Source organism: Talpa occidentalis, unplaced genomic scaffold, assembly GCF_014898055.3.
Source record: "Talpa occidentalis isolate TD23 unplaced genomic scaffold, MPIMG_talOcc4v2.1 talOcc4.10, whole genome shotgun sequence".
Lineage (NCBI taxonomy): Eukaryota > Metazoa > Chordata > Mammalia > Eulipotyphla > Talpidae > Talpa > Talpa occidentalis.
Window position 1 is genome coordinate 2,468,407 of NW_023600993.1, and position 27,478 is coordinate 2,495,884.

At 53.9% G+C, this 27,478-nt stretch overlaps 1 protein-coding gene across 1 annotated transcript; it reads left to right on the top strand.

The window, feature by feature from the left end:
• Window positions 1-127: 127 nt before the first annotated feature.
• Window positions 128-27,478, top strand: ARL8B (ADP ribosylation factor like GTPase 8B). Its single transcript, XM_037522078.2, has 7 exons — window positions 128-302; window positions 20,590-20,670; window positions 21,664-21,737; window positions 22,194-22,287; window positions 22,511-22,578; window positions 22,831-22,901; window positions 25,575-27,478. The coding sequence occupies exons 1-7, from the start codon at window positions 180-182 to the stop codon at window positions 25,622-25,624; spliced, it is 561 nt and encodes a 186-aa protein (XP_037377975.1). The 5' UTR covers window positions 128-179; the 3' UTR covers window positions 25,625-27,478.

A 27,478-nucleotide genomic window follows, 5' to 3' on the forward strand; every position in this document is an offset into this window, starting at 1 on the left:
GCGCGGCGGGCGGCGGCGGCGGGCGCGGCGGGGCCGCTCTCGGCGGGCGCGGGCGGGGCGGCGCGTCACGTGACCCGCGCTTCCTGCTCGGCCGCCGCCGCCGCCGCCGAGTCCGCCGCGTCGCGCCGGCCGAGGAGCCGTTGGGGTCCGGGCCAGGCCCGGCCGCCGCCGCCGCCGCCATGCTGGCGCTCATCTCCCGCCTGCTCGACTGGTTCCGCTCGCTCTTCTGGAAGGAGGAGATGGAGCTCACGCTCGTGGGGCTGCAGTACTCGGGCAAGACCACCTTCGTCAATGTCATCGCGGTGCGTGCGCGGCCCGCGGCGGCCGGGCCTGGGGCGGCGGGGCCCGCGCTGCGCGGGCGGGGGGGCGGGGCGGGGCGGGGCGGGGCGCAGGCGGGGGCGCAGGCGGGGGCCGTCCCCGGGCGGGGGGCGCGGGCCGGGGTGCCGTCCCGGGCGCGGGCCGGGGTGCCGTCCGGGGTGAGGGGCGCGGGGCGGGGTGCCGTCGGGGTGAGGGGCGCGGGCCGGGGTGCGTCCGGGGTGAGGGGCGCGGGCCGGGGTGCCGTCCCCGGTGAGGGGCGCGGGCCGGGGTGCCGTCCCCGGGGTGAGGGGCGCGGGGCGGGGTGCCGTCCCCGGGTGAGGGGCGCGGGCCGGGGTGCCGTCCCCGGGGTGAGGGGCGCGGGCCGGGGTGCCGTCCCCGGGTGAGGGGCGCGGGCCGGGGTGCCGTCCCCGGGGTGAGGGGCGCGGGCCGGGGTGCTGTCCCCGGGTGCCGTCCGGGGTGAGGGGCGCGGGGTGCCGGGGTGAGGGGCGCGTCGTCCCCGGGGTGAGGGGCGCGGGCCGGGGTGTGAGGGGCGCGGGCCGGGGTGCCCCGGGGGCGGGTGAGGGGCGCGGGCCGGGGTGCCGTCCCCGGGGTGAGGGGCGCGGGCCGGGGTGCGTCCCCGGGGTGAGGGGCGCGGGCCGGGGTGCCGTCCCCGGGGTGAGGGGCGCGGGCGCCGTCCCCGGGTGAGGGGCGCCCGGGGTGTCGTCCCGGGGTGAGGGGCGCGGGCCCGGGGGTGAGCGCGGGGCGGGGTGCGGTCCCGGGGTGAGGGCGCAGGCGGGGTGCCGTCCCCGGGTGAAGGGGCGCAGGCCCCGGGGTGAGGGGCGCGGGGCGGGGCCGTCCCCGGGGTGAGGGGCCCGGGGTGCCGTCCCCGGGGTGAGGGGGCGCAGGGGCGCAGGGGGGTGCCGTCCCCGGGGTGAAGGGGCAGGCCGGGGCGGGGTGAGGGGCGCGTGCCCCGGGGTGAGGGGCGCAGGCCGGGGTGCCGTCCCCGGGGTGAGGGGCGCGGGGCGTCCCCGGGGTGCGCGTGCCCCGGGTGAGGGGCGCGGGCGGGGTGCTGTCCCCGGGGTGGGGGCGCGGGGCGGGGTGCCGTCCCCGGGGTGAAGGGGCGCAGGCCGGGGTGCCGTCCCCGGGGTGAGGGGCGCGGGGCGGGTGCCGTGGGGTGAAGGGGCGCAGGCCGGGGTGCCGTCCCCGCGGGGCGGGGGGGGCGCGCGGGGCGGGGAGTCGCCGCCGGCAGCGAAGGGCCCCTGGCCGGTCTGGCCCGAAGGGAGGACGCGGCCTGCGCGGAGGGCTCGGAAGGGAGACGGGGGGCCCGTCCCGTTTTCGGGGCGCGGGGGTTGGGGCTGCCTGGCCTTGGCCCTGTGGGCAGCCGCTCGCTCGCCGGGGGTCAGAGCCCCGCCCGTGCAGGGCCGGAGTCGGGGGGAGGGGGGGCGAATCAGCCCGCGTTTGGCCCCCGCTCAGGCCCCGCGGGACCCAGGCCGAGCTGACCGGGCGGCAGGCCCGGGGCGGGGGTCCCTGCGTGACCCCAGCTCTCTCCGCGGGCGGGGGACGCGCGGGCTCCTCGCGGGGACGAGGGAAGGCGCTGGGCCCGCGGGGAGGACCCGGGAGCCGCGGGAGGTGTCCCGGGGCGGGGAGGGGGTGACTGAGTTGCTGCTCCGGCTGCCGGGGAAGGAGGCGGGAGGTGGGGTCGGTCTGTCTTTCCAGCCCCGAGTTTCCGCGGCCGGGTCTGAGCGGCCGGGCTGCGCTTGTCGGGACTGAGCCCTGGGCTGTCCTGAGGGCGGCGGGGCTCTCCCTCGCCAGCTGCCCGACTGGTTTGGCGACAGGCGCGATGCACACGCAGCTCCTGTGAGAGGCGCGAGTGTGGGGCTTGTGACTCTGAGTCCTCCCTGAGTGACGCTGGAGAGCCCGAGCCCAGCCCCCGGGCATCCTTGGAGGAGGTTCTGGTGCGCCCGAGTGGCAGCGCCCGCTTCACCCCTGGTCTGTGCGCGGGGCCCGGGAGGGCGGGGTGTCTCCCATCGTGAGGCCGGCAAGGGAGGCTTTGGGGGAGGCTCCAGTGTCTCTTTTATGGGAAAGGCCAGCCCGCGCGCAGCTGCTCCGCCAGCTGTGAAGTTTCTGATACTCCCTGGAGGTGGGGAATGACTTGTGACTCCCACCCTCCCGATAAGGCTGGGTTAACTCAAGCGCAGGGGGGTGCATCGGCGCCGTTCTGTGTTGCTTCAGGGAAGCCATGACGCTTGTGGAGTCGAGAACAGTTGGGCACCTCTTCGGGGAACTTCTTGCTGATTTTCATGCTTAGGAACTTTGTGGACGGTGTTGCTTAGTAAGGCGAGCCGAGCGTGAGCTGAGGTCAGGCGGTCTGGCTCTGCCACCGAGCAGCTCTGTCTCCCGCCCAGCCCCTGCTCTCTCCCCGTGAGCTGGTGACTGAGCTGGTGACCGCCAGGCTCCTTAGCGCTGCTCCGGGAGGAGGGGCCTGGCGGCGGTGAAGTGACCAGCATCCTGACTGCAGGCAGGGGCTGGGTGAATGGTCACTCTTGTTGTTGTTTCTGTTTGGTAAGTTGTGTAGAGGAGAAACCGTGTTTTGAAAATTATTAGACAGCAGCTAGCCGGGGTCAGTCCTCTTTTGAACCCCGGTGAGCCTCCGCCTGGGCTGTGCCCTGAAACCGCTTCATGTCCTGACCTCCTGTCCCTGGCTTTTGCGTTCTTTTACTCAACAACAAAACTTCCAGGACGCTGTTGAACTCAAAGTGAACTGCTGTCTTTTAAATGTTAGACAGTTGTTCTGGGATGATAATGCTGTGGATAGAGTCTCTTAAGACAAAAGCCTGGACTGTAATTGATGGGCCTTTCAGATGCAAAAAAAAAAAATCTTCAATTTCAAACTTACTTTAAACTCAGACTCTAACCTCATCTGTGATTCTTACAGAATACCTTGAGGAAGAAGACAAGGTTAGTCATTAGAGGGGACGGTTACAGACCTTTAGATAGAAACAGTGTGTCCAAAATGGTAACTTTAACCTTATCTGTCTTGTATTTTGTTTGAAATGTCTCCTTTCTAGGCTTGGAATTGCAGATGTAGTGAGCACTTTCTGTCACTTTGATTTACAATTAACAACATTGTAGGCATGAAAGAGTTCAGGTGAAGCCAATTTTCTTTTGGTAAAAGTTAACCTTTTGTAAATATTGAATTAAAATGGGACTGTCTTTTGCCTTAAAAGTTAATAAAAATTTAATAGAAGTCATTTAACTGACTGGAAAGGTCTCTGAAGCTGAATTACTTATGTGTAGGGTTTGTCCACTTTGAAATCACTTTACCTAAAGAGAAGGTTTTTTTTGTTTTTGTTTTTTTAAAGATTTATTTATTTATTTATACAAGCACTGGGTACAGTCAGAAGCGTGGGAGGGTGAGATAATTCACCAGAGCCAGAGCGGGGAGCAGAACAGGCAGGCTGACGAAATACACTGCTGAGGGGAGCAGCAGGCGTGGCAGGAGAGGTCTGCGCACCATGTGGGACCCTTGCCCAGCGGCCGGGAATCGAACCGGCTCTGCAGATGCTGCGGGCAGCTTCCCAACCGCTGCGCCACCGGGGAGGCCCCTAAAGAGAAGTTGAGTTGTAAAATGCAGACGTTTATGGCCTTAAAACAGAAATATATATATTTCTGATATGTGGATAGATAGATCAATACCTCACATTAGTGAGTATTTTATGTATTGTATAAAGTGTCAGAATGTAGTGATGCATTTTATGTAGACCCTCGATATACACAGTGTCCTCCTCCTTTGTCTTAGACGTGAGAAAAGAAGCACAAGCAGCTGTGAAATTTCTGGTTCTTGTCAAGGGCTGAAATGCTGGAGGTTGTTGCGGAGTTTTCCTGTCGTTATTGCACAACAGATCATGTGCCCTATATGTGTATGTATGTTGAGTAATTTTTGTTGTTAACTGAGACTCTCAGATGTGTAATAGGATGACTGCTAAGAATGTCTTACAGGATTTATCACCATGTTGTAGGCTATGTTTTGCACAGTGTGTATTTTTTAAATGAGTGACTGTATGAAAATTTATCCACATTTTTGTGAAGTGTTGATACCTGATGGGTTAATCCTAAGGAAAGTTTGTTCCTGCAAACTTGTCTACCCAAAAGGAGATACTTTGGAAGATTGTAGTAATTGAACCTATGATAATTTTTAAGAGTTTGTAGACTCAGGCAGGCTCAGTCAAGTCCCTCAGGCAGCGGAGCTCGTATGGTGGAGGAAAAATTAGAACCCAAGGCCTGTCACTGTGTGCTTTTCCTGTCTGCCTTGGTAGATCCAGCTGAGACTAGAACTGCAGAGCTGTGACTGGGAAATCTTAGTCCTTTAAAAATCTTTTTTTGTAATTAGGTTCTCTCTCTCTTTCTCTCTCTCTCTCTCTTTCTCTCTCTCTCTCTCTCTCTCTCTGTATAAACAAATGGAGGAAGGAATGATACTTTCTGCAAAGTAGGTGTAATATTATTTAGATAACTACTAACAGGCATTACTGGGTTATTGAACGATGCTTAATATCTTTAAAAAATGGAAATAATTCTGTGTTTGGTGTTTATTATTTAATGATTTTGGGGTAAGAATGGCAAAAACCAGTTTTTACAGACAGTGTGCTGTAGTCAAGTCTAAAAGTTTAACAAATCTGAGATTTTCCTGTAAAGTTGCCTCCCAGTGAGGCAGGTCAAATTCAGATCCCACGTCAGGGGGCCCGAGGCGTTGGGCCTGGAGCACCTCTGTACCTCCCCTTCCCACCATCCAGGTGTTTATCCAGGCAGACATAGAGTTCCAGCAGCAGATGCCCTTGCTAAGAAGCTGTTCCAATGCAGTCATGCTTTTTAAAGGAGATACAGGCTGTTAGACAGCTTAAAGCACTTAACTTTCTGAAATAAAGTGGATAGTCACCAAACATGGATACAAAATGCATTGCACATAGTTACTTAAATGTTACTTTTAGAAGATTTTTTTCCCCCCATTATCAAAATACTAACAGGGGAGTGGTAGAACATTGGAAAGCATAGTACAAAGTGCAAGAAGCCACTCATCTCCCACCCGCTGCTAACTACTGTCAAAATTTTGAAATGCTTTAAAAAAAGTTTTGAGACAAGATTATTCATAACGTTTGCATACGCTTTACTTCTTTTAATTGTGGTCTGTGCATTTCTCGACAGACCAGGCCATTTTTTTTTTAATAGAGGCATGTTTTTTTTATTTATTTATTTTCTTTTTTTGTTTGTTTGTTCTGTTTATACAAGCACTGGGTACAGTCAGAAGCGCGGGAGGGTGAGAGGATTCACCAGAGCCAGAGCTGGGAACAGAACAGGCAGACTGATGAAATACACTGCTGAGGGGAGCAGCAGGCGGCAGGAGAGGTTTGTGTTCCATGTGGGACCCTCGCTGGTGGCCGGGGTTGAATCTTTGCTGCAGAGGCTGCAGGCATCTTGACAGCCCAGGGCTCAACCGGTGCACCACCAGGGGAGACCCTTTTTTTTTTTTTAAGATTTTTATTTATCCATACAAGAACTGGGGTACAGGCCAGAGGTGTGGAGGTGGGGTAGCAGTGAAAGGATTCACCAGAGACAGAGTGGGGAGCAGAGCAGGCAGACTGATGAAGTACACTGCTGAGGGGAGCAGCGGGCGGCAGGAGAGGTCTGCGCACCATGCGGGACCCTCCTCCGGTGGCCGGGGAGCAGCCGGGGATCGAACTGGCACCGCAGAGGCTGCGGGCAGCTTTGCAACCCAGCGCTCAACTGCTGCGCCACTGGGGAGGCCCCATACCAGGCCATTTTTAAGGCCTTGGTAATGTGTTCCCGTGTGGCCTGTCTTGTGGGCGGGCTATCCATTGGGCCATTTCTTTGTTGCTGGACATTGCGTGGCTTCCAGGGTTTGCTGTTGCATGTCACCTGCACTTCCGGAAGGCGCGCTCCAGCCTGGCAGTGCTGGGCGAGGCGTGTGCGTCTGCTCCGTGTCTGATGGCCTGCGCACTGCAGAAAGGTGCGCTGCCGCTGCGGTCCTCGGGCAGACTTCACCTGCGCCGGGGCAGGCCCGGGCAGGCCGCTAAGGGCTTTGTCCTTCGGCACCTTTAGGGCAGAATGACTTAGTTTTGTTGCTAAGGTGAAGTGAGTCCGCAGTATTTTTCAAGTATCTTTTTAGATCATTACTGTCTGCAAGTTTAATGTCCAAAGAAGTAACTGTTCATGTTTAGGCAGCTGCTGAGACTGCACTGCAGGAACATAATTCCTTTCCAATTTTTTTATTTTTATTGCAGGCAGGCCCTATAAGTGCAGCCCATTTCCTCTGACTGTCGCATCCGATGGGCTTTGAGCTTACTGGGCGAGGGGCCTGCTGTCTGTGTTCAGAGTCCTGGCGTGCGCCTGCAGCCTTTCCCAGGTCCCGTCCTAGTGTGATGGGTGCTGCTGTCTCTTGCAGAGGCAGCAGCGTGGGGGCAAATCACTTTTCGAGGCTGTGTCATTGGATTTTTTAAGTTCATAACTTCAATATTGTTTATAATTTTATAAAAGTTGATTCATGTCCTTTGAGCATGTAAATAGGAAAAACATTAACCTGTTTGCCAAGTAGGTCAAAATTAAATGATAATTTAAGGCATTTAGTTTTTCTGAGATGAGGTAAACCAGATTGAAATCTCTAATGGAATAATTTGAGTTAATTGCTTTCTTCAAAGTTAAAATCACAAGTCTTACCTTCTATTGTGTGTTTTTTTTCCTTAAGGTTATTCTGTTTCTTAAATAAGGTATTGGATCTTGCATTTGGGTCAGATCTTATAGTTTGCCCAGTTTTATACACTAGGAAAGCATTATTTCCATGTCCTGAAAAGAACTTAATTTTAAAATTCAACAAAGTGTTAGGGTTCGTTTCAAGTTCGTTTAAAAAAAAACTGCAGTGCAGGCAAAATAATTTCAGATTTCAGGTATCTACGTAGTGACATTTCTGCTTCAACATTGAGGTCTTGAAAAAAAAAATTGAGGCCTTTTGTTTTAAACTGGCTTGGAAAGGTAATCATTTGCCGTAAAAAAGCAGTTTGGGTGCTGATTGGTAAAGGTCTGAAAATGTAGTCTCTTGTGCCAGCTGACTTGGCGCTGACTACTCCCACGCCAGCCGAGCAGAGCCGTGTGCGTGCGTGCGTGTGAACTGGCCTGCAGGCGGGGACGCCGGCCGGGGCTGGCAGGGAAAGCTGCCCCGGGAGTGGCAGCCGAGCGGGTGTGAACAGAGCCCGACTTCAGGTTCCGACCCTGACTTCCAAGTGTGCTCGTGCTATTTTTGGCAAGTGACTTAACCCCTCCGTTTAGAAGACGCAGTGAAGGTAGTTTCTGCCTCCCGGAGCTGGTGGGGTGTTAACACCGGGGAAGTGCGGCCTGAGGGTCAGCGCCCCCTGCGACACCTCGGGTGGGGCCCGGCGCTCCGTCCACTGTCCTCCCCCGCAGGCCTGGAGCTTGCCTCGCGCACTGGGTGTGCAAGTCCAGCTTTGAATGTGCAGGCATGACTGTATTTAAAATATGAAATGATGAAAATAGCCTCTTTATGAACGCACAGTTCTGCGGGAATGCTCAGGATGCGTGTTCTGGGGTAGGGCAGATGTGGGATGGGGGTTGACTTGGCTGCACTGTGTATCCCTTGAGACGGTCGCATTTCCCCCTCTGAGATGATCCAGAAGAGCCTCACGGGGCAGCGGAGATTAAAGCCGTGTTGCCTGCGTACGGTAGGGTGGCCCCCATCAGCACCCCCTCAGCAGCCTGCCCCCACCCATCAGCCGGCCCCCGCCTCAGTGACAACGCTGTCAGCAGTGGTTTCCGTGCTTTAAACACAGTGTTTCTGGCCTCTTAGGATCCAAGTTGGGATTTCCATCAGGTGTCAGGGGATCCTGTAAGTAGCACTAGGCCAGGTTAGTTTTCTTTCTTACCTGGTCACCTTGCTGAGCATATCCCGCGCAGCTGAGGAGGCACGAGCTGCGACTGTCTGGGAGGCTAGCTCGGAGGTCGTTGCTAGCCTTCCCTCTGTGTCAACTGCCTTCCCTCGATTTCAGCACACACAGGCTGTCCAGGGAAACTTGTGTTAGTGCAACAGGTGACCCTCCTCTGAAGGGCCGTGGCCGCCGTGCCTGGCCCTTGCTGGGTGGACAGTCCTGGGCTTACGTGCAGTGCAGGGTGGGAACAACATGGCGCAGTGGGTCCAGAGTTCAGCTCCAGCTCCTCCACCTCAATGCTCTTGTGTGTGTAAAAGGGACGAGCTTGATGGATCGAGCTGCGGGCGCTTCTGTTGGCATCGCTGCTGCTTGGCAAGTCACAGCTCTTCCAAGTCCGTCACTGACCTGGTCTGGAAGTCAGAGGTGACTTGAGTCCCATGCGTGTTTTTTGCCCCCTCAGGCTCTTATCAGATGCTGTAAGTCTCCTTTACTCTGCTACTAGTAGCTTTAAGATCCCCTGTATTACCCTTCTTATCAACACTTGTATATATTAGCGTTTTGGGGGGACAGACATCAGAGGGGAGCATAAATTTGCCAGTGATGATTAGCAAGACGGCGTGAGTAGGCTGGCAGAGCAGGCCTCGGGATCAGTACGCCTGACACTGGTGAGGATGGAGAGAGACACCCTCAGAACTGAGGCTCTTCTGCCCGCAACGTGTCTCCCCCGCAGGAGCGGAAGCACAGCTGGCGCGTCTGCCCTGCGAGGCCCCCACTCTCCTTCCAGGGGAGGTCAGCTGGCCCCTGCGCCGTTTTCATAGCACTTTGCTTAGCAGTGGATGGCTTTGTGCCGCTTACCTGTCCGGCTGTCTCTGGCCCGGACTGTGCGCTTCCTTATTATCTGTGCTTCTCACTGCCGCTCTGGGCCTGGCTGGGCCAGTCCTTGCTCCGTAATTAATAGCGGGAGGCATTGTAGGGCAGTGTTCAAGGCTGGGGCTTGGGTAGATCTGCCAGAGCTCTGTCCCCCCAAAGCCTCACCTTCCTGCTGGCTGGCGTGCGTGCACAACAGGTCCGTCAGCGCCGTGCCCGGCGTGCAGCGGGTGCGCCGTGGCTGAAACCTGCCACTGATGTTGATGGATATTTGGGGATCAGGAGAGGAGCCTGTGGCCCAGTTAGTTCGTTGATGAAATGGAGGCGCCCCCCTCCCCCCCATTTGAGCGCCCAGTGCTCCGCAGGGGATGGAGGTGCCTGAGTTCCAGGAGGGAGGTGTCCTGGGTGTGGGACCATTCGTCTTGATGACGGTTTTCCGTGACTGAGAGACCCGAAACGGACAGGCAGCCCCTCTGGGTGTGCTGGGATGTCCGGGGCAACCTGTTGAAAACATGGCCAGTCCCTGTGCTTGCCTTCCTGCTCGCCAGCCTGTTGTAGTGTTCCGGGAGGAGAGCGCCGTGGCTCAAGGCTGGTGTTTCACTGCGCAGCTGGGGAGAGTAGAGCCGGGGTCTGCGCGCACTGCCCGGGGGGCGCCTGGCGCGGTTCCTGTTGGGTGCTGGGCGCAGGCTTCCGCATCGGGAAGGAGTGGCCGCCTGGAAGGAGTGACCGCGGCCGGGCGCAGGCGAGCGTACTCGGCCTGCGGAGTCCTGTGGGGCAGGAGCGGGTGACGTCAGGGCTTTGTGGTTCCGACCTGGGTTCAAGCCCCAGATTTCTACTTTCTAGCCGTGCCTGTGAGCTGTGACCTTGCTCCCAAGCTTTCTTTTCTGTGAGATGAGCCAGCACAGTGATGGTTTCCTGCCGCGCCCACTTCCCTCTGCAGCGTCCCCTGGGCTGCGGTGCCCGAAGGCATGCTCGGCTCTCCAGCTTCCTCCTCTGCTTACTCTCTCCGTGCTCCCTGCAGAGGTAGCAGGCTGGGTGGAGGTAGCAGGCGGGGTGTCGGCAGCTCCTGAATAAATGACCACGTCCTAACCTAGAAGGCGCCGAGGCTTGGGCCCCGAGGCGTGTGCGAGTGTGACTCAGGGTCTCCCAGTGCCCCCACCCCCACCCCAGTGTCCGCTGCGCCCGGGTGGTGTGTCTGCAGGAACCGGCAGCCAAGGGCGGGACCGGCCGGCCACGCTGGAGACCGGGGGCGGGGCGGGTGCCCTGCTCAAGTATGCGCTGCTCGGGCCTAATAAGCTGCTGTTAGGAAATTAGCAGCCGTTTCCTGTTTGAAAAAGGAAACACTACAGTGAGGGAAACACCCAGGGATCCACCTGCGGTTGCTGGGTGAGGAGTCAGGGCTGCAGGCAGGCAGGCGCCGCCCAGTCGTGCCAGGCCAGGTTGAGTGATGGGTGCCCCAGCTCGGTGCTCCAGGGCCTGACATCACATTCGTGGTGATGTGTCTCCCTGTGGAGCAGGGTCTCAGGGGCTTCATTTACCTCCCAGATGGAAAAGGGAGGTCCTGTGACCTGCCCTGGCGCGCCGGGAGGCTCGCTCCATCTGGAAGCAGCAGTGGAAGCCACGGGGGAACCCTAACCTGCCCCTGGGTAACTTCTCAGTAAAGTCTCTGACATTTGTTTAATTGTGACTCTAGTGGCCGCCGGGGCTGTTACCCGTGGGCGGTGATGTTTATTTCCCCGGGTATAGAATGAGGCGGACTCTGAGAATTGGGTCAGATGCGCGTCACCAGGTAGAGTTCTTCCTGGCCCAGAGAACTGTCCCTGTGCCTTCCCTTCGAGAAGCAGCAGAAGTAGTCAGCGGGCGATGCTGGACCTGGGGTCCCGCGTGAGCCAGCTCAGTTCTTCAGGCCTGAGCGAAGCGTGCAGCCCCAGGGCCTGGCCGTCGCCTTTCAGGGCTGGGGATGGCCGCGGCCACGGCGCCGGCCTCCCGAAGATGTGGTTCCCTGTGCCCTCCGCTGCGGGGATGAGGGTGGCACTTGTTAAAATAATGCTCTGCTGTTGGCTCACCAGGAACGAAGCCTCGTGGCTAAAATCCGCTGCAGATTAATTGTATTTTTAGTTCTGTGTCGTGAGTGTTGGAGTACTTTCTAGATTGTTTAAAACCGAGCCGGGAGAGGAAAGACACTCTGAGGGGAGCAGCCTATAGGTGTGGAACTGTGGGAATTTGGGGCCAGAATAACTGGCTCCCAGGCAGCATCAATGGGTCCCCCCGGAAAACTCCTCGGGGGGCTGGTCTCCCCCCGCCCCGCACCCTCTGCCCGCCAGCCTTTGGGTGAACAGAGTCGACAGTCGGGGCCGTTCAGCGGTGACAGCTGCGCCTTCACCAAGGGCCGTCGTCCCAACGCGACTGCAGCTCCAGGACTGCCCGACCTCGCGGAGGGCGTGCGTGTTCTGGCCAGGGGCCCCTCTTCTGGCTCCGGGGGCCGTCTCGGGTTGTTGTCCTTGTTTCAGGACGGCGTGCCAGACTGTTCGAGAATCGAAACCACTGTTTGGTACCAACCGGAGTGGTGCCAGACGCGAGTCGGGGGGGCTGTTCTTACTGGGGGAGGGGCTCGTGGAGGCGGCACTTCTTCCCTGAGTGGCAAAGCTCGCCGGGGACATCACTTGGGCCTGGGGATTTGTTTTGAAAAAGATTCAGGATTACGAATCCCATTTCTTTGGTGGCTCGAGAACTGTTTAAGGTCGGGTGGCTTGTGGCTCTGGAGGAGCGGGCCCTCCCCCTGGGGCTGCGGGCTCTGCCCGCGGCCCGGTGTCTGCTCTTACCCTCCTGTCCGCATTGTGGGGAGCTGCCTTCCACCCTTCGTGGGGGCAGCTCCTGCTCCTCAGCTGCTCTCGGCAGCTTGTGAGCTCTGTCATTTCAGAGAATCAGTCTTCCTTGTATGGGGTTTCTGTTCCCAACTAAGTTTTCCTTCTGCTTTGGGCTCATCTCGCCCTGCCCCTGTCATCGCAGCGCCGCTGGGGTGCTGCGGGGTGCAGGGCGCGGGGCTTGCCTTTGGCAGACTGGCCTCAGCACCGTCAGTTTCGGGAGCTGCCGTCCTCGTGCAGGGATTTACAGAAATAAAAGAGAAAACGATGTTTTCCCTTGAGTGGGATCTCCGCTCTGCACAGCGCCATGGCGCGGGGTCGGCCATGGTTGTGTGGGGCGTGTTTCCTCTTGTCCTGACATACTGAATTGTTAATTTATGACCTTTTTTCCTACTACAAACATGTAAGTCTCGATTTCCTTCTGAACACTGCATTAGCTGCGTCCCGCACATTTTGACGTATTTTTCAATTTGTTTAAAATATTTTGTTAACATTTTTGTGATTTCCTCTTTACCCTAATGGGAGTTTTCAGGCTCCCGATTGAAATTGTGGGGTTGGGAACACTTTAATCCTCAGGAGGTGTCTCTAAAGGAGATTGCTGCCAAGCAGCTCTGTTGGTATTTGCAGGCAGTAAGGATTAATGAGTTGTTTCAGAAGAGCTGAATATGATGACAGGCATTTAATTAGTAGTTAGAGTTCCCTGTGCCATTATCCTTTATAAAAAGTTCTTATCTAGAGAATTTTAACTGTGATCCTCAGTTTTCATAGCCTAATGTCAGAAAAATAAACAATGACTCACTCAGTTTTACTCTGCTACCCCAAAAGATTGGTTTTAAATTCATGTTGTTACTGTGGAGAGTGTCCTAGATGCGGGCCATCTACACAAGACCTGTCAATACTTAAGTTGGAGAGAAAGTCTCCATTCCCAGACCCGCGGCAGACCTGGCTGCTTGCCAGGTTACCATTGGTAACCCGTCCAAGCTGCAAAGCAAAAGGCCTAGGGAGGTTAACACTGAAACTAGGGGACTTGCCTTTTGGGCCCTTAGTGTTCAGGTTGATTCCCGAACCAGCCACCCCGAAGTTATCAAGAACCCCCTGAGGGCAGAGGTGGGTGGGCAAGTGTAGGCTGGAGGGAGGCCATGTGTCGTCTGGCTGGTGGATGGCTCTGTTCGCCTCCCACATGGTGGGAACACTTTGCTGAAGGCGGGCTGTTGGGAGAGCAGACTCTTCTCAGGTAGCTCAGCCTCAGGAAAGGAGCAAAGGGCGGAGCAAACACTTGAGTGATGGAGGCGGTGAGCGGGCTGTGGTTCCTGGGTGGCAGCTGCAAGGCCAGTGGGGCAGCCCTGGCTCAGCAGGAGGGGGTGTGATGCGAGCTCTGTCACTGTAAGGGCCAGTCCTGTAGCTGGGACTGCAGCTTGGATTTCCTCGCTCGCCGTCTAGTGGGGCAGCATGTAGGTGTTTGCCAGGAGCTGTCTGTTCTCCTGCGTGATTCAAAGTGGTCTTTAGAGACCATCACCCCCACCCCGTGATGTCACCTGTGCTTTCAGTAGCAAACAGTCACTGTATGGTTTTGTGTGTTTGTTTCCTAGTTTTCCTTTCTCCTCAGTGGCTGATCAGTGAGTGAATGAGGGCAGAGGCCTCTGGTCTGCATTCGGAAGCAGCGCAGCACAGAGCGGCGATCTGCGAAGGGGGCTGGGAGTCGGCAGTGGGCACCAGAGCACCCCTCAGAGCCCAGCTTGTGGCCGGTCAGGTGACAGCCTCTGGCCTTGACCACTGTCTGCACGGTGGTCTGTCCCTCCCAGAAGCTTGGGATGCCTTTCCAGCGCTGGCTACAGAGAATCTTTTTTTTTTTTTTTTAAAGATTTATTTATTTATTTATACAAGCACTGGGTACAGTCAGAAGCACGGGAGGGTGAGAGAATTCACCAGAGCCAGAGCGGGGAGCAGAACAGGCAGAAGGACCGAAGGACCGAAGGACACTGCTGAGGGGAGCAGCGGGCGGCAGGAGAGGTCCGCGCGCCATGTGGGACCCTCCTCCGGTGGCCGGGGAGCAGCTGGGGATCAAACCAGTGCTGCAGAGGCTGCGGGCAGCTTCTCAGCCCAGCGCTCAACCGCTGCACCACCTGGGAGGCCCTGCAGAGACTCTTTTAACAGGTGCTTTTAAACTGCCGTCCTGTGGGAAGGAATTACGTTTGATTTTCCGATTTTTAAATAAATATTAAAACTATGGAGTAGATTTTGTAATGTCAGTTTTAAAGCCCAAGGGCTTTTATACCAAAACTATAAAACACGGGTTTTTCTGTTGAGAGCTTTTTGTAACTTACTGTCCTTTTGGATTATTAAAGGACAGAACAATTAGCAAAGACTTGTTCCTGAACTGGTTGTCACAGTTCCTTATGATGGGTGTATTCGGGGATGTCCCTGTTGGCATAGTATGGGATGGTAGCGACGGGCTAATTTCTCTTCTAATTCTAGTGGTTCTTTCGTGTGCTATAGAGTAAGGGGATTCTTCATCATCCTGATTTTAAAGATTGTCATGAAAATGTTCTACTTGGAAATGGGCTCAGAGTTACAGAGACACTGCCTGGATAAAGCGTGGCTGAGAAGCCCCGGGCACCCTCGTGGGGTGGTGCTGTTCGCCCCTGGCCTCATCCACCTCGTTGTTCCCGGGCCATGTGTCCCCTCGGGGGCGCGAGACTCAGCACGTGGCCCTTGGATGTGGACACCGGGTGTCCAGCCTGAGACGAGGGTGTTCTCGTACCGGCTTCATCGCCCACAAATGATACAGCACAGATTTTGTTCTTTCGTGTCTTGTTGGCTGACTCGATGATGTCAGTGACAGCGTTTTTGGTCTTTTATGACATAGACATTTTTAAAAGTCCCCACTTCCCTTGTAATCGGATCTTCCTCATCTGGGCGTCTGATGTGTCCTCATGAGTAGCTGGAGTGTGTGTGTTCTCAGCTGAAATTCCAAAGCAGGACTGACTCCTCCTGCCACCTGCGCTGCCTTGTCCTGGTAACCTTGTGGCTCAGTCAGGGTGACGGCTGGCTGCTTCCTGCAACTGACAGGCGACCTGTGGGGAGACACTTGAAGACCATAGACTTTTGCTGCTTCCCAGCCAGATTTCTTCCTAGATCTGGTATCTGCCCACTGCTCATTTTAAGTCCTTCACCAGCTAATAGAGGCTGTCGTTCCTTTTCCTTGCTAACAGTGGCAATGTCAGAGTAATATTACCACCAGCTCCACTTCCTCGAGAGCTGCAAGAAGCATACCGGTGGTACTCATTTAAAAATGAGTGTTGGCAGGGCCTCCCCAGTGGCACAGCGGTTGAGCGCTGGGCTGTGAAGCTGCCTGCAGCCTCTGCAGCGCTGGTTCGATCCCCGGCCGCCGGGTGAGGGTCCCACATGGCGCACAGACCTCTCCTGCTGCCCACTGCTCCCCTCAGCAGTGTACTTCGTCAGTCTGCCTGTTCTGTTCCCCACTCTGGCTCTGGTGAATTCTCTCGCCCTCCCACGCTTCTGACTGTACCCAGTGCTTGTATAAATAAATAAATAAATAAATCTTTAAAAAAAAAAAGAGTGTTGGCAGTAATAATTGCACATTTGAGTTAAAAGGTCTTGGAAAGAAGATATGTATATATTGCCATGTCTTCTGACTTGTGAAGTGTGTGAATTTTGCAATTAAAAAAATGAGGCCTAGTGTGTGTGTGAAAATAACAAAACCAAACACCCTGCTTAGCATGTGAAAATAGTTCCTTCTGGCCAAGAGCAGAAACTTAGTGTGAGGCTTTTGTTATGCTCCCCTTTCATTCTGTCTTACACAGCAGCTTGCTGTCCAAAGCCTTAGAAAAAGAAGGCCTTTAGAGAAAAACTGAAGACATTTGTCAAGCCGGTATTTTTCCTCTTCTCTTCCAGGCTGATTGGATTGGCTCAGACTGCTCCTGTAGATGGGCAGCTCAGACAAAGAGAAATTTCTTTTCCCAGCTGGTTCCCAGCTTGCTTTCAGCATCCGTTCATGCACAGGAGCAGTTGTGAAGCCTAATCTCTCCCCTGAGGAGCTGCTTTAGGGTGCTGAGATGCAGGAGGGCTGTCAGGGGTCCACTTGGGCAAGTGAGCTAGCCTCAGTTTCCTTGCCTGAAAAATGAGGGCAGTGCTACCTATTTCATAGGGTTGCTGTGAGAATTAAACAATTTAACACTGATTAATATTTATTACACGTTCCGAACAGTGCTTGGTGTTATTTGTTAAATTTGTTAAAGCAAATAAAATACACAATTAGCTAGTAATTTTTGAAGATCCGTTTGTTTCCTGAGTTGCTCGTCCCAGCTGAGTGTATTTCAGCAGAAGAGAAACGCGCTCTTAGTTCCCCAGAGCACAGCTGCCGGCTGAGGCTTCGCTCTTGAATGGGGGCTTGAGAAGTGACGGTTAAGATTTGACACGAAGAAGATGCTCCCAAGACTCTGTAAAGTCATCTGTCTCAAATCATGCATGAAAGTCAAGAAAACATTAGTTATGGCACCACCCCACTAGTCGCTGGCGGGGCTGCGGTATTCCAGGGCGCCCCTGGCTTTCTTCGGGGTTCATCCCCCCTCTCCTCCCTGTTACTTCTCCCTGTTAGCCATTTCATTAATGCTCCAGGGCTGTGGAGTCAGACCACAGACTTCATGCTCCAGAGCCGAGTGCTTGAGAACACCTTGCCGTCCTGCTGACATTCTCGGGCTCAGAACCCAAGGGCTTGATTCCCTCATTTTCAGATTTGCAGGTTCGCGGTAGCCACTGAGTTAGGGGGAGTTATTGTTAGCCTCTGCCAGCAGTGAGAAGTAACAGGGAGGGAGAGGAGCGTTGTTACTGGGCAGGATGAAGGGCACCCCAAAACCCCCAAACCTGCCTACCCTGAGTAGGTTGCCATCCACCACATCAAGACAAAACCTGCTCTAGTGCGTAAGACCCTCACCGGGAGGGAACTTTTGTGCAGTCAGTGTGCAGTGAAGAGACGAGGGGAGAAAGGAAAGAATAGACAACATCGTTTCCAAATCCAGCACCCAAAGTTACCCATCCCCTGGTGGGTAAAATCTTCCCAAACAGGGTTGGCCCCAGGCGGGGCCCCTTGAAGCGGGAACTTCTGCCCCGAGTCTAAGGATCTTCCGCTGGGACCGTGGGGAAGGGGCAGAACCGGCCAGAGACGGCTGCAAGGAAAAAGACGAAGATAAAGGCTGCCATTGTCGGCCTCCCCACGGCTCTCCCCCACGGCTGTCTTCCAAGGGTCTCCTTCCAGGTCCCCCAAGTTCCTGGTGCCAGTCCCAGGCCGAGAAGCAAGCGCGGCTCTCCGCCCGGCCTGCCCCCGGCGCCCGTCGGCCTTCCCCAGCCCCTCTAGCTTCTCCTCCTCCTCGCTCGGCCCCTCCCTTCCCTGGCGGGCAGGAATCCTGGAACCCCCCCTTTCCCTGGGGACCCCCGTTACAGAATGAACATCTGATAGAGCCAGGGGCACCCCGGAGTCCCGCAGCCCCCTCCAGTAACTGAAGGGCTGGTGCTGCAACTACTGTTCGCGTCGCAGACCCGAGCCGCCCGGGGCCTGCAGGGCTGTGTGATGGGGTTTCCTCCCGTGCAGCTGCTGCCGTCACCTCCCCTGCGGACAGCCAGGACACGGTCAGTCACGGTGCGTGGGCTGCGCGCAGTGTGCCAAGTGCGGACTGTGTTTTAGAAAGCATTTTGAAGGCTGAAGCTGCCTTTGGAAGGACAAGCTAGTTGAAAAGTTTTGCCGCCTGAAAAGTTGAGCTGCTGTTGCCGGCTGCTTCGGTGTGTGAGACGCGCGCTTCCTCGGAGGCCAAGGCGGCCCTCTCGCAAGGCCTCTCCTAGGAGATTAATGAAGGGCTTATTGCAGTGGAAATTTTTGAGGAAAATGTAATCCACCACCATAGAGCAGTGCGACCTTGGGGCTTTATTTCCTGTTTCATAAAATGGCGGTGACGATGGCCGCTGCCGCCGCCGCGGCGTGTTTTACAATGTGGTAAAGTACACGCACCATACACTTCGCCATTTTCACTTTTTAAGTGTGTCGTTCGGTGGTATTCAGTGCATTCACAGCGTCCCGTGTCCGTCCCCAGTATCCATTTGCAGAACACGTTTGTCCTCCCAGACTGACGTTCTGTGCCCCTGAGCGGTCCCCCCCCTCCTCAGCCGTTGGCAGCCACCGTGTTCTTTCTGCCCTTAAGAATCCAGCGATCGAAGGCGCACCCCAAGGGCTAGCATCATGCCGTGCTCGTCTTTTTGTGACTGGCTTATTCCATGTGGCCTGTTCAGGTGTCGTGTCCCTGGAACCACACGGCACGTGGTGTTTCCCCGCTGGCTTCCTGCGTGTAATTGTGCGTTTAAGATTCGTCCATTGTTTTAGTGCGTTGGTAGCTCACTTCTTTTTGTGCTGAATAAATGTTCGGTTATCTGGGTGTAGTCATTTATTTATCCATTCATTTACTGAGGGGTATTTTGGTTGCTTCCAAGTTTTTAGCAAGTATGAGTGAAGTTGCTGTAAACAGCTGATGCAGGTTTTTGTGTTGATTTAAGTTTTCCACACCTTTGGGTAAATATCAAGGAGCCTAATCCCAGGATTGTATGGTAAGACTATGTTTGGTGTTGTAAGAAACTGCGAACTGTCTTCCAGAGTGACTGTACCAGTTGCATTCCTGCTGGCAAGAAGTGAGGAGAGTCCTGTTCCTCCAACTCTTGGTGTTATCCGTGCAAGAGCTTTGGCCACTCTGTAGGAGTGGGGTGGTGTGTCAGGGTTTTTATTTGCATTTTCATGATGCCCTGTGACATGGGGCATCTTTGCACACGCTCGGTTACTGTCTCTGTGTGTTCTTTGGCGAGGCTCCAAGGTCTTTGGCTCAGTGTTTGTGACTGGATTGCTTGTTTTCGTGTTGCTGGGTTTCAGGAGCTCTTTGTATATTGTGGATAGCCAACTTTTATTGGTCTCTTTTGCAAATATTTTTCCTAGTTTGTGGCTTGTCTTCTCTCCTGACACTGTCTTTGCCAAGCAGGGATTTTTATTTTAATGAAGTCCAGTTTATTAATTGTTTTTATGAATTGTCTTTGGTGTCACCTGGCCCCATTTTTTTCAGTCATGCTATCTTTTTTTGTTGGGGATATAATAGTTTTGAAATCATGACTAGATTTCCATATACGTATGTGTAAGTTCTGAGCATGGTGTGTCTAATCTAAGTGGAAGTAGTGATAATGGTTGTGTTAAATCATTCTGAAACTCCACTGAGCAGGGGAGGAAATAGTAGAAGTTTTAGAATTTAGTAGAATTCATTGTGCTCAAACTTGCAGACATTTGTGGAATGTGTGTGTAGCCAGCATAAGGTCACGGCAAACAATTGGCAAGTGTCAGAGCCTTGAAGAGAGTCCCGTTTGCTTGACCAGCCCCTTGTTGAGACATTTCATATCCCGTGCTGTTTACTATGTAATTTCTGTAAGATTCAGGCCAACTGAGAAATTACTGTTGTGTCTATGAAACGTAAATCTGTAGTATGTAAAGTCAGACTTAACTGAGGCTCATTAGCTGCCCTTCACCTTTGCTGTCAAGGTAGGAATGTCACTAGGAATGGGAGGACTCGGCGTGGGCCTTAGATACGTAAGTGCAGGGCCCAGCGCAAGCCCAGTGCGTGGAAGGCGGCGCTTCATAGTGCTGAAACATCAAGAGTTGGTGAAGGACAGTCCTCAAAGTAATACACTTTCTGTAAGCCCAGTCACTATGTGAACAGTGATTCATTTCTAAAGCTTGTCTCCATGAATTAAGACAATTAAAAAAAATTCCAAATTCTCCACCTGCTGTATATGATGACACCCACTGTCAGCTGCAGTAATCGGAGTAATTCGCCTTTAGGAATAAACAGCCTCGTGGAAATGAATGAGGATTCAGGCCTGGAACTGCCCCCAGCGGACTTTGGCAGATCTCTTCAAGGGAGTTGGGAAAGGTTGGATTTTTAAATGGGAGTTAGGTGATTACTGGTTGTCCGGTTATAAAAAGAAACTTTCTTGCATTGTGTAATCCAATTCGCAGTGGGTGCATAGTTTAAATTTGGAAAAAACCATATAGCTGCTATTAGAAGATATTTCAGTCGAAGACAGGAGGTCATAAGCTGAAAGGAGAACAGAGTTGATCACAGAGCAGGGAGACCCACATGACAAACCGCTTTATAAGCCTTGTTCAAGGATAAACCTGGAAAAGTTACTCAGTGGTGAATTTTGAGTGATTGTCAAAATTATATAAATAGTAAAAGTGATCAAGTTTTCTTTTGATTTTCTTCTGGTTTGTGAAGTGTATGTGTCGTGGGGGAAGCAATACATTTCCATGTGTATTTGTGATGCACAATATTTTTTTTTCAGCTTAAGGAAATGTAGAAAATGACCTTAGTTTCAGAAATACCTTTTTTTAAATGGGAGAATTTATCTTCGAAAACTGTGATTACAAGGAATGCTTCCTTAAAGCGGCTGTTAGCCACCCCCAGAGGTCATGTGCTGCGGTGGCCGCGCGCCGGGTGTTGGTCAGAGGCTTCGCCCCGCCCGCGCCTCCCGGCCGGCCCGTCAGTGTAACGTGCTGTTTTCTCCCGCAGTCGGGTCAGTTCAGCGAAGACATGATTCCCACGGTCGGCTTCAACATGAGGAAGGTCACCAAGGGCAACGTCACGATAAAGGTCAGCACCCCTGTCCCCGCCCCCCGCCCCCAACCGCCTGGTCCCCGCAGCCGTGCCAGCGCGGGCTTGTCCGGTTTCCCTGTCCTTCCCTGGGCCCCCGGTCTCCACTTCGGTGAGTCGACGTGCTCTGGAGGAGGGCGAGCCGTTGCTCTCCTCTCTCTAGCAGTTGAGAACAGGTCGGGGGGAGATGTCAGTGAGTGCCCACAAAACCTGCAGATGGAAACGGACCCCAGAAACTTGGCCTGTGCTGCTAGACGTGAGAGCTGGGGTTGCGGCGTTCCCGGGAAATGCCGTCGTGCCTCAGAGAAGTGGAATTTGGGATTTCATTATTTTATGGACATTTTGGGATTGAAAGGCAATGATTTATTATTTGTAACACTGGAAATGTAGTGTTTCAATTGTGGTAGCAGGTCCTGTGACCTGTTCTGCCTTTCTTTACAGCTGTGGTTGCTGTGTAGCCAGGGCCTCGCACAGCCCCTGCGCAGCCCTCACAGAGTAGGCACCACAATGAAATTACTGTGGCCTGTATAGGATTAAGATAATTTTATAGAAGAAAGACTCCCGGGTAGAAACATTGGCCGCGTTATTACAGAATAATCCAGGTGACTTCGCAGTAATGTCCCGTCAGGACACGCAACGCATGGCTTCCGAGCGCACTCTGTGTTCTTGATGTTCACATCTGGGTGATGCATGTTTTGTAGATTTTAAAAAGATGTGTATTTGCAGTATTATGAATGTATTAGTGAGTAAGCAAAGGAGGTGTTGTGCCAAACCAAATCTTTGTTTAAGCAGAACGACAGAGCGAGAGTACAACGTCTGGTGATCTGTGAGCGTCAGGTTTAGAAATGACCCCAAAACTCCCAAAAGAGCTTGTCTGGGCCCTGGTTTTCAAGGGCAGCCTGGCTCTCACTGCCATGAGCCTCCTGCCCGAACTTTCTTCCCCCATGTGGTGCTCGAAATGTCCTCTCAAGAATTGTCTGTCTTGTTTTAAAGATCTGGGACATAGGAGGCCAGCCCCGCTTCCGGAGCATGTGGGAACGGTACTGCAGAGGAGTCAATGCCATTGTGTAAGCACCCCTCGCCCCACCCCCGCGCGGGGAGTCCCTCCGTCTATAAGTGACCCCCCCTCCTCCGCAGGCTGTGGCAGAGCCAGCTTAGGCTCCAGAGAAAAAACTGTTTTTAAAACTTCCAAAGGCTCGACTTTTATTTCAGACAGCGACAGTCTCCCTAGAGGCCTTCTTAGGGTAATCCTGCCAGCGTGAGACTTAACAGTTGAGTCATAGGTGAGGGTTTTTTAAAATGTTTTTGGTTTATGCAACTAAGAGCCAAGGGATATAAATGTCTTCCAGTCACATACATTTGTTCTCATGAACCATCTTTTTAAAATTATTTTTATCCCGAATTTTATTTTGATTAACAATTTAAACAGTATAAATCTTAAGAAAATTAGAAGTCTTCATTTCAGTTGTGCTCACTAAAGCTCATGGAGAAGGTACGTTGAGATCAATTTATTTCTTTAAAAGTTACATGATAGATGCTGCAGATCGTGAGAAGATAGAAGCTTCTCGAAATGAGCTCCATAACCTTCTAGATAAGCCTCAGTTACAAGGAATTCCAGTAAGTATGGTGCCCGTGCTGTAAGTACATGACTGCAGACTTGGGGGTTTTGATCAGCTGTCCTGCGGGGTTCGGCAGCCACAGGAGAGGAGCCAGCATGCCGAGAGGCGCAGCCGCTCTACCTGCAGGACGGCCCGCGCAGTTTGGGTCTCGCCTGCGGTGCTGGGCCGTGTGCCTGTTTCCTTACGTGGAAGTTTACTGTCTATATATTTTCTTTTAAAAGGTGCTAGTCCTTGGAAACAAGAGAGATCTTCCTAATGCCTTGGACGAGAAACAGCTCATCGAAAAAATGTATGTCTTAAAGAATGAATGATGGCGCTAAACAATTCTGCTTTCAAATGATCGTTCTACCCACTGCTTTGCTGACCATCGGCCTGTTCAGTGATGATTGTAGCATGATTTCCGTAGATGAACTTGGCCCACCCGAGAAGTGAATCCCTAAAGTTCTAGTAATAACAAGTAATTAAGTGAAACGCAGAATGTGTGATGAGTACTGCTGCTCTTTTAAGCACAGACTTACTTTGTTAATTCTGCTTCTTGTAGGAATCTGTCCGCTATTCAGGATAGAGAAATTTGCTGCTATTCAATTTCTTGCAAAGAAAAGGATAATATAGGTAAGAAAGACTGTTTGGGAAGTCATGGCTGTGAGTGGGAGGGTGTCTAGGGAGGGCGTCCTGCAGTTCACTGTCTCCATTCCTGTGCAAGCGGCTTCCTTCACGCCACACTGCTGCTTTGCCTCAGGGTCTAGCGCAATCGTCATCTCTTTTGGCAACAGACAGCGCGTCCTGACCCGGCTGCGTACCCCTTGAAGACGTGACTGCAACGAAGGCCTGAGTTAAGCCTTCATGTGATATCAATTTATTGTGTTAATTTTTGCAGAACTAGCACCCAGCAGTGCTGTGTAACAAAGTGGCCTGTTGAAGGAACACTTCTTACATGTGGTCTGTAGGCTCTCTGTCAGGTTTTCAGTGACTCAGCAAGGGTGTCCTGCAGCAGGCCAGCGCGCCCTGGGAGGCACTGGCCGCTAGTACCCTTCACCTGCTTATTGTCCGCCTTCATTTCCTGGGCCTGCCGTAGCTGGGCATCACAAACTTAGAACAGCAGGCATGTTTTCTCTCGTGTTTGGGAGCCAAGAGGTCTGAATCTGGGGGGAGCGGGGAGTGGGGGCCCTTTCGGGCCCCTCCCAGTGTTGGCCTTCCTGGGCCTTCCTCGGCTCATGGATGCCTCACTCGAGTCTCCGCCTCTGGTTCCGCACGCCCTCTCCTCTGTGCAGGCCTCTGTCTGTTCCCTCTTCATGTACCATCCCCTGGCCTCTCTCCCTGTGTCTAAAGAGACCCTGTTTCCAAGTAAGTCACATTCTGAGGTTACAAGTACTGGTGAATGTCCAGGGTACACCGTGCAAGCAGTTCAGTGTCCTTAAAGGATCAGTGTGTGTGGCTTGACTTTAGTCCCTAAACTCACTTGGTAAGAGTATTTAATTTTAAACGTGTGTTGGAATAAAATTCAATAAATAGTGGTCATACAGTGTGCCTCAAGCAGATTTTCTGAGCTCTTCCTTCAGCCTTCAGTCAGGATGTGTTGGTTCCATCATACTTCGCTTTTCCCTAGTGAATTCCAGCCTGTCTCTCACCCTGCCCCGTGCCGTGACGAGCGCGGCGTGTGCGTTCTGGGCTGATTCTGGGCGCCCTTTAAAGCCTGCTGGAGCCAGGCTGGGTCCCTGCAGTTGACTGATGGACACGGATTCTCCTTTAGTATATAAAAGAGAATGTGACTTGATGTACTGGGGTTTTTTAGTGGACTTGCGCACCTGTGGTTACTTAGAGCTTATTTAAAAACTTGTTTCCTATGTTGGGGGGAGCTCCTGTTAGATTTTAATGTGTGCCCCTGAGTGCGCCGGCTCACACTCGGGGCCGTCCGGAGACGTCTGGCTGTGTCTGCGGGCATGTGGGGGTGTCTTACTGAGGGTGCTGCTGGCTTCTGGTCGGTGAGCCAGAGGGGCTCTCGACGCCCGGCAGCGCCTACGGAGGTCTTGCCTGACGTGGCGTTCTCACTGCAGCTGAGCACCATGGTGCAGTGTGGTGCGCAGCGCTGTCAGTCCTCTACTCTCTTGTGTCACTGCTGCTGCTTAAAAATAAAAAAAAGGCTTTGTAGGGAAGGGGCAAATCCTTGTCTTGTCACCAGGACTCACTAGCCAGATTCCTGAAAACAAGTCTTCCGACATCATTCAGGAAGCGCGAGGCGGGTGTGCCGGGCGGCTCCTTCCACGGTGTGAGGCCCTGCCTACGGTCTCTGCAGAGCTCCTGCTCCCCCAGCGCCACCCTGTCCAGCGAGCCGGCCGCTGGCGCGGACTCGCAGGCGAGCACTGCGCATGTGGCAATGCCCGCACAAACGCACGGCGAGAGGATTGCACTCCTGGGTGCGCCCGGGCGCAGAGCACCCTCCTGGACTTCAACTCCTGTAGCGTCTTAGCAGAGACTTAGGAATTTACTAAACTGCTCCCGAGACGTGTGCTGGTGACAGTGCTGTGTGCGTGCTCGCTGCTTCCTGGGGGTGTGCAGTGAGGAGCCGAGCTTAAAGCTCCCCAGTAACTTCCTATGGGCTGGGGAGTAACGGCCAGCCTTCTTCACTTCCTAGAGCTGACTCCTACTTCCCCGGCCTAGCCCTGTGGTTCTCGCCCAAGGGCACTGTGGCTCCCCAGGGCACACTGGGCAGTGTGTGCACACATTTTTTTAGTTGTAGTAACTGAGGAGGGGAGGGCATGATGGAGGCTGCAGAACAGGCTGCCGCGTGCAAGAAAGGCCTTCTCTTCCCAGCAGAGCCACACACAGCCCAAAACGCCAACAGGCCAAGGTTGAGAGGGCCTGCTCTGCCCTGACAGGAGTGACGGTCCCTCCCCCGTCCCTGTGCATCCCGTACCTTCCACTTAGTCCTTGTGTCTAGCGACCCCCCACCCCCCAATGCACACACTCTTGCATCTTGTGCTGTTAATATCATCTAAGAGCTCCTGAGGGCAGAGGTTTTCCCACACCTTCCACTCCCTGTGCTTCCTGGCCCTCTTGGCCAGCAGAGTATGGGGTGGCCAGAAGAGCACACGCTGACTCTCCCCGGTTTGATTTCTCCCCATCCCTTGGATCGGCCTCTTGGGGCTTGGGTGACAGCAGCGTGGACACAGGCAAGCAGGAGGCGGCCTGGCGTGTGCGCCACAGTGGCCACGTTGGCAGGGTCGGCTCTGATACTCGGTTCCCCGAGTGTCCTTAACGCCTTCGTTTTTTTCCCTCCACCTTTAGATATCACACTTCAGTGGCTTATTCAACATTCAAAATCTAGAAGAAGCTGAAGCGCCTCCTGAAGTCTTCCAGTCCTTCCTGGCTTTCCTCCTAGAATTATTGTCCGTTCCGCTCAAGTACTTCCCAGAATACGGTCCTTCCTAAACCCAAGAAATTGCCTTTTCCAGAATTTATTTCTCATGTGCACTGCTGAAGACACGCGTCCCTAACCCTTCACCAAGAATCAGCCGCAGCGGCATGGTAGTCAGCACCTCGAAAAGGCTCCTTTCACGTATTTGTCTCAAACAGCGTGTAGAGCTTTTTTAAAATACACACCTGACCATCTTAAATCAAGAAAATTGCATATTTCTGTTCTGGTCTTTCTGGGCCAGATTTTTATATCGGTTTTCAGTACACGTGTCTCCAGTGTTCCAGCGTAGAGTCCAGTAGCTTCATCCTGACGCTGACGAGGCAGCATGAATTTCTAGTGCCACACACAGTATTTAGAAACCTTTAGCCTGACTCACGTGGGATATAAATATAATGTTTATTTATCTCACAAATGCATGTGAAATGTCTAATTACACCTTAGGGACTGGAGCGCAGTCTGCAAGGCGTGGGCGCAGGCCCCAGATCTGCCCTGTCGCTCCTGCGGGGCTGGGCAGCTCTGCTCTGAGGCTGCTCCCCAGAGCGCGCGCGAGGGGTCGGCACGCTGTTTCGTATCTGTCCAGATCATTCTCTCTTTTCTCTTTTTTTTCTGGTTCAGCACTCTTTTCTAAGGGGTTGGGAATCGCACATTTTCTCAAAAGCTTTCGTGGATTCCGAGCATTCCAGCCTGTATAATAAAACCTGTTCTGAACTCCGCTTGTCCTTGCTCTCCAGTCACCGCCCGGGGCTCCACCTGACACTCTACCCGGACTTTTTATATCCGTTGGAAAGTTGACTTTCAGCACAATAGACACTTACAAACAAATGAAAATTCTTATTTTTCTCTCCTGTCGATGTCAGTGGCACTTTTTTGGTCTGGTGCCGTGAGATACCATGATTCTTGGGACCCTGCTTTACCTAATGTCGCCCCTAATGTCGCCCTGCGCAGTGCCCGTAGGGAGGCCAGGGACTGAGGCCGCGGGTCTGCGGCTGCGCTGCCAGGCTCCAGGCACCGAGGGGGCTCACGGGAGTGGCTGGCTAGTGTGGCAACCTCTGCTGGAGGGGGACCCGCGGGTGCCAGCTGGGTGACCCGACAGCCCGCGCAGTGGCCCAGCCCCTGGGTGAGCAGCGCTCCTTAGAGGGTGCACCAGCTCCCAGACCGCGCCACGGCCTTAACCCTGCTCTGTGCGAGATGCCCAGCTGTGTAAGGACTCCACCTGCTCCTCCCCAGTCGCTCCCGGGAGTAGAGCCGCGGCCTGGGAATGGGTTCTGTCCTTCCTGGGAAGCCTGTGGCGCGCTCCCTGCTGGGAGGCTGGCCTGTGGTGGAGGGGCAGGGGGAGTGCAGCCGGGGGCTTCGCTGGGCCCAGTGAACCTTCTGTCCGCTCGTTGCTTCCAGCACCTGCAGACACCCACACACTACTGCCCCCGGCGCCGGCGCATTAACCAGCCTCTGCATGTGAAACCTGACAGTTACTGAACTTTGTAAATACGTGAAGTTTTTTATTTAGATGGATGCATTTTTGTCTGTTTACTGCTCTTCTCAGCTTTATTCAATAAACTTGCATTTTGAGGGTTGTATCGACAATTTTAACTTAAAATGTGCATCATGAGGGAAGGTGCTGACTTGGGAAGGGGATGGAAGAAGGTCTCTCTGAGCAGGCGCCGTAGACTGCGCTGGAAAGAAATCAGCTCAGCTCTCGAAGAATTGGGTCTGTGGGCTAGTTAAGATAGAAATAAACTTTTAAAATATCAAGAATTGACACTGTGGTTTTTTTTTT

Bases quoted from the DNA above. Each gene is read 5' to 3' on its own strand.
- ARL8B (XM_037522078.2), top strand. From the start codon at position 180: ATGCTGGCGCTCATCTCCCGCCTGCTCGACTGGTTCCGCTCGCTCTTC. The intron at 21,738-22,193 runs GTAAGCACCCCT...TTTCTTTAAAAG, and splicing joins AGAGGAGTCAATGCCATTGT to TTACATGATAGATGCTGCAG. The intron at 22,902-25,574 runs GTAAGAAAGACT...CTCCACCTTTAG, and splicing joins CAAAGAAAAGGATAATATAG to ATATCACACTTCAGTGGCTT.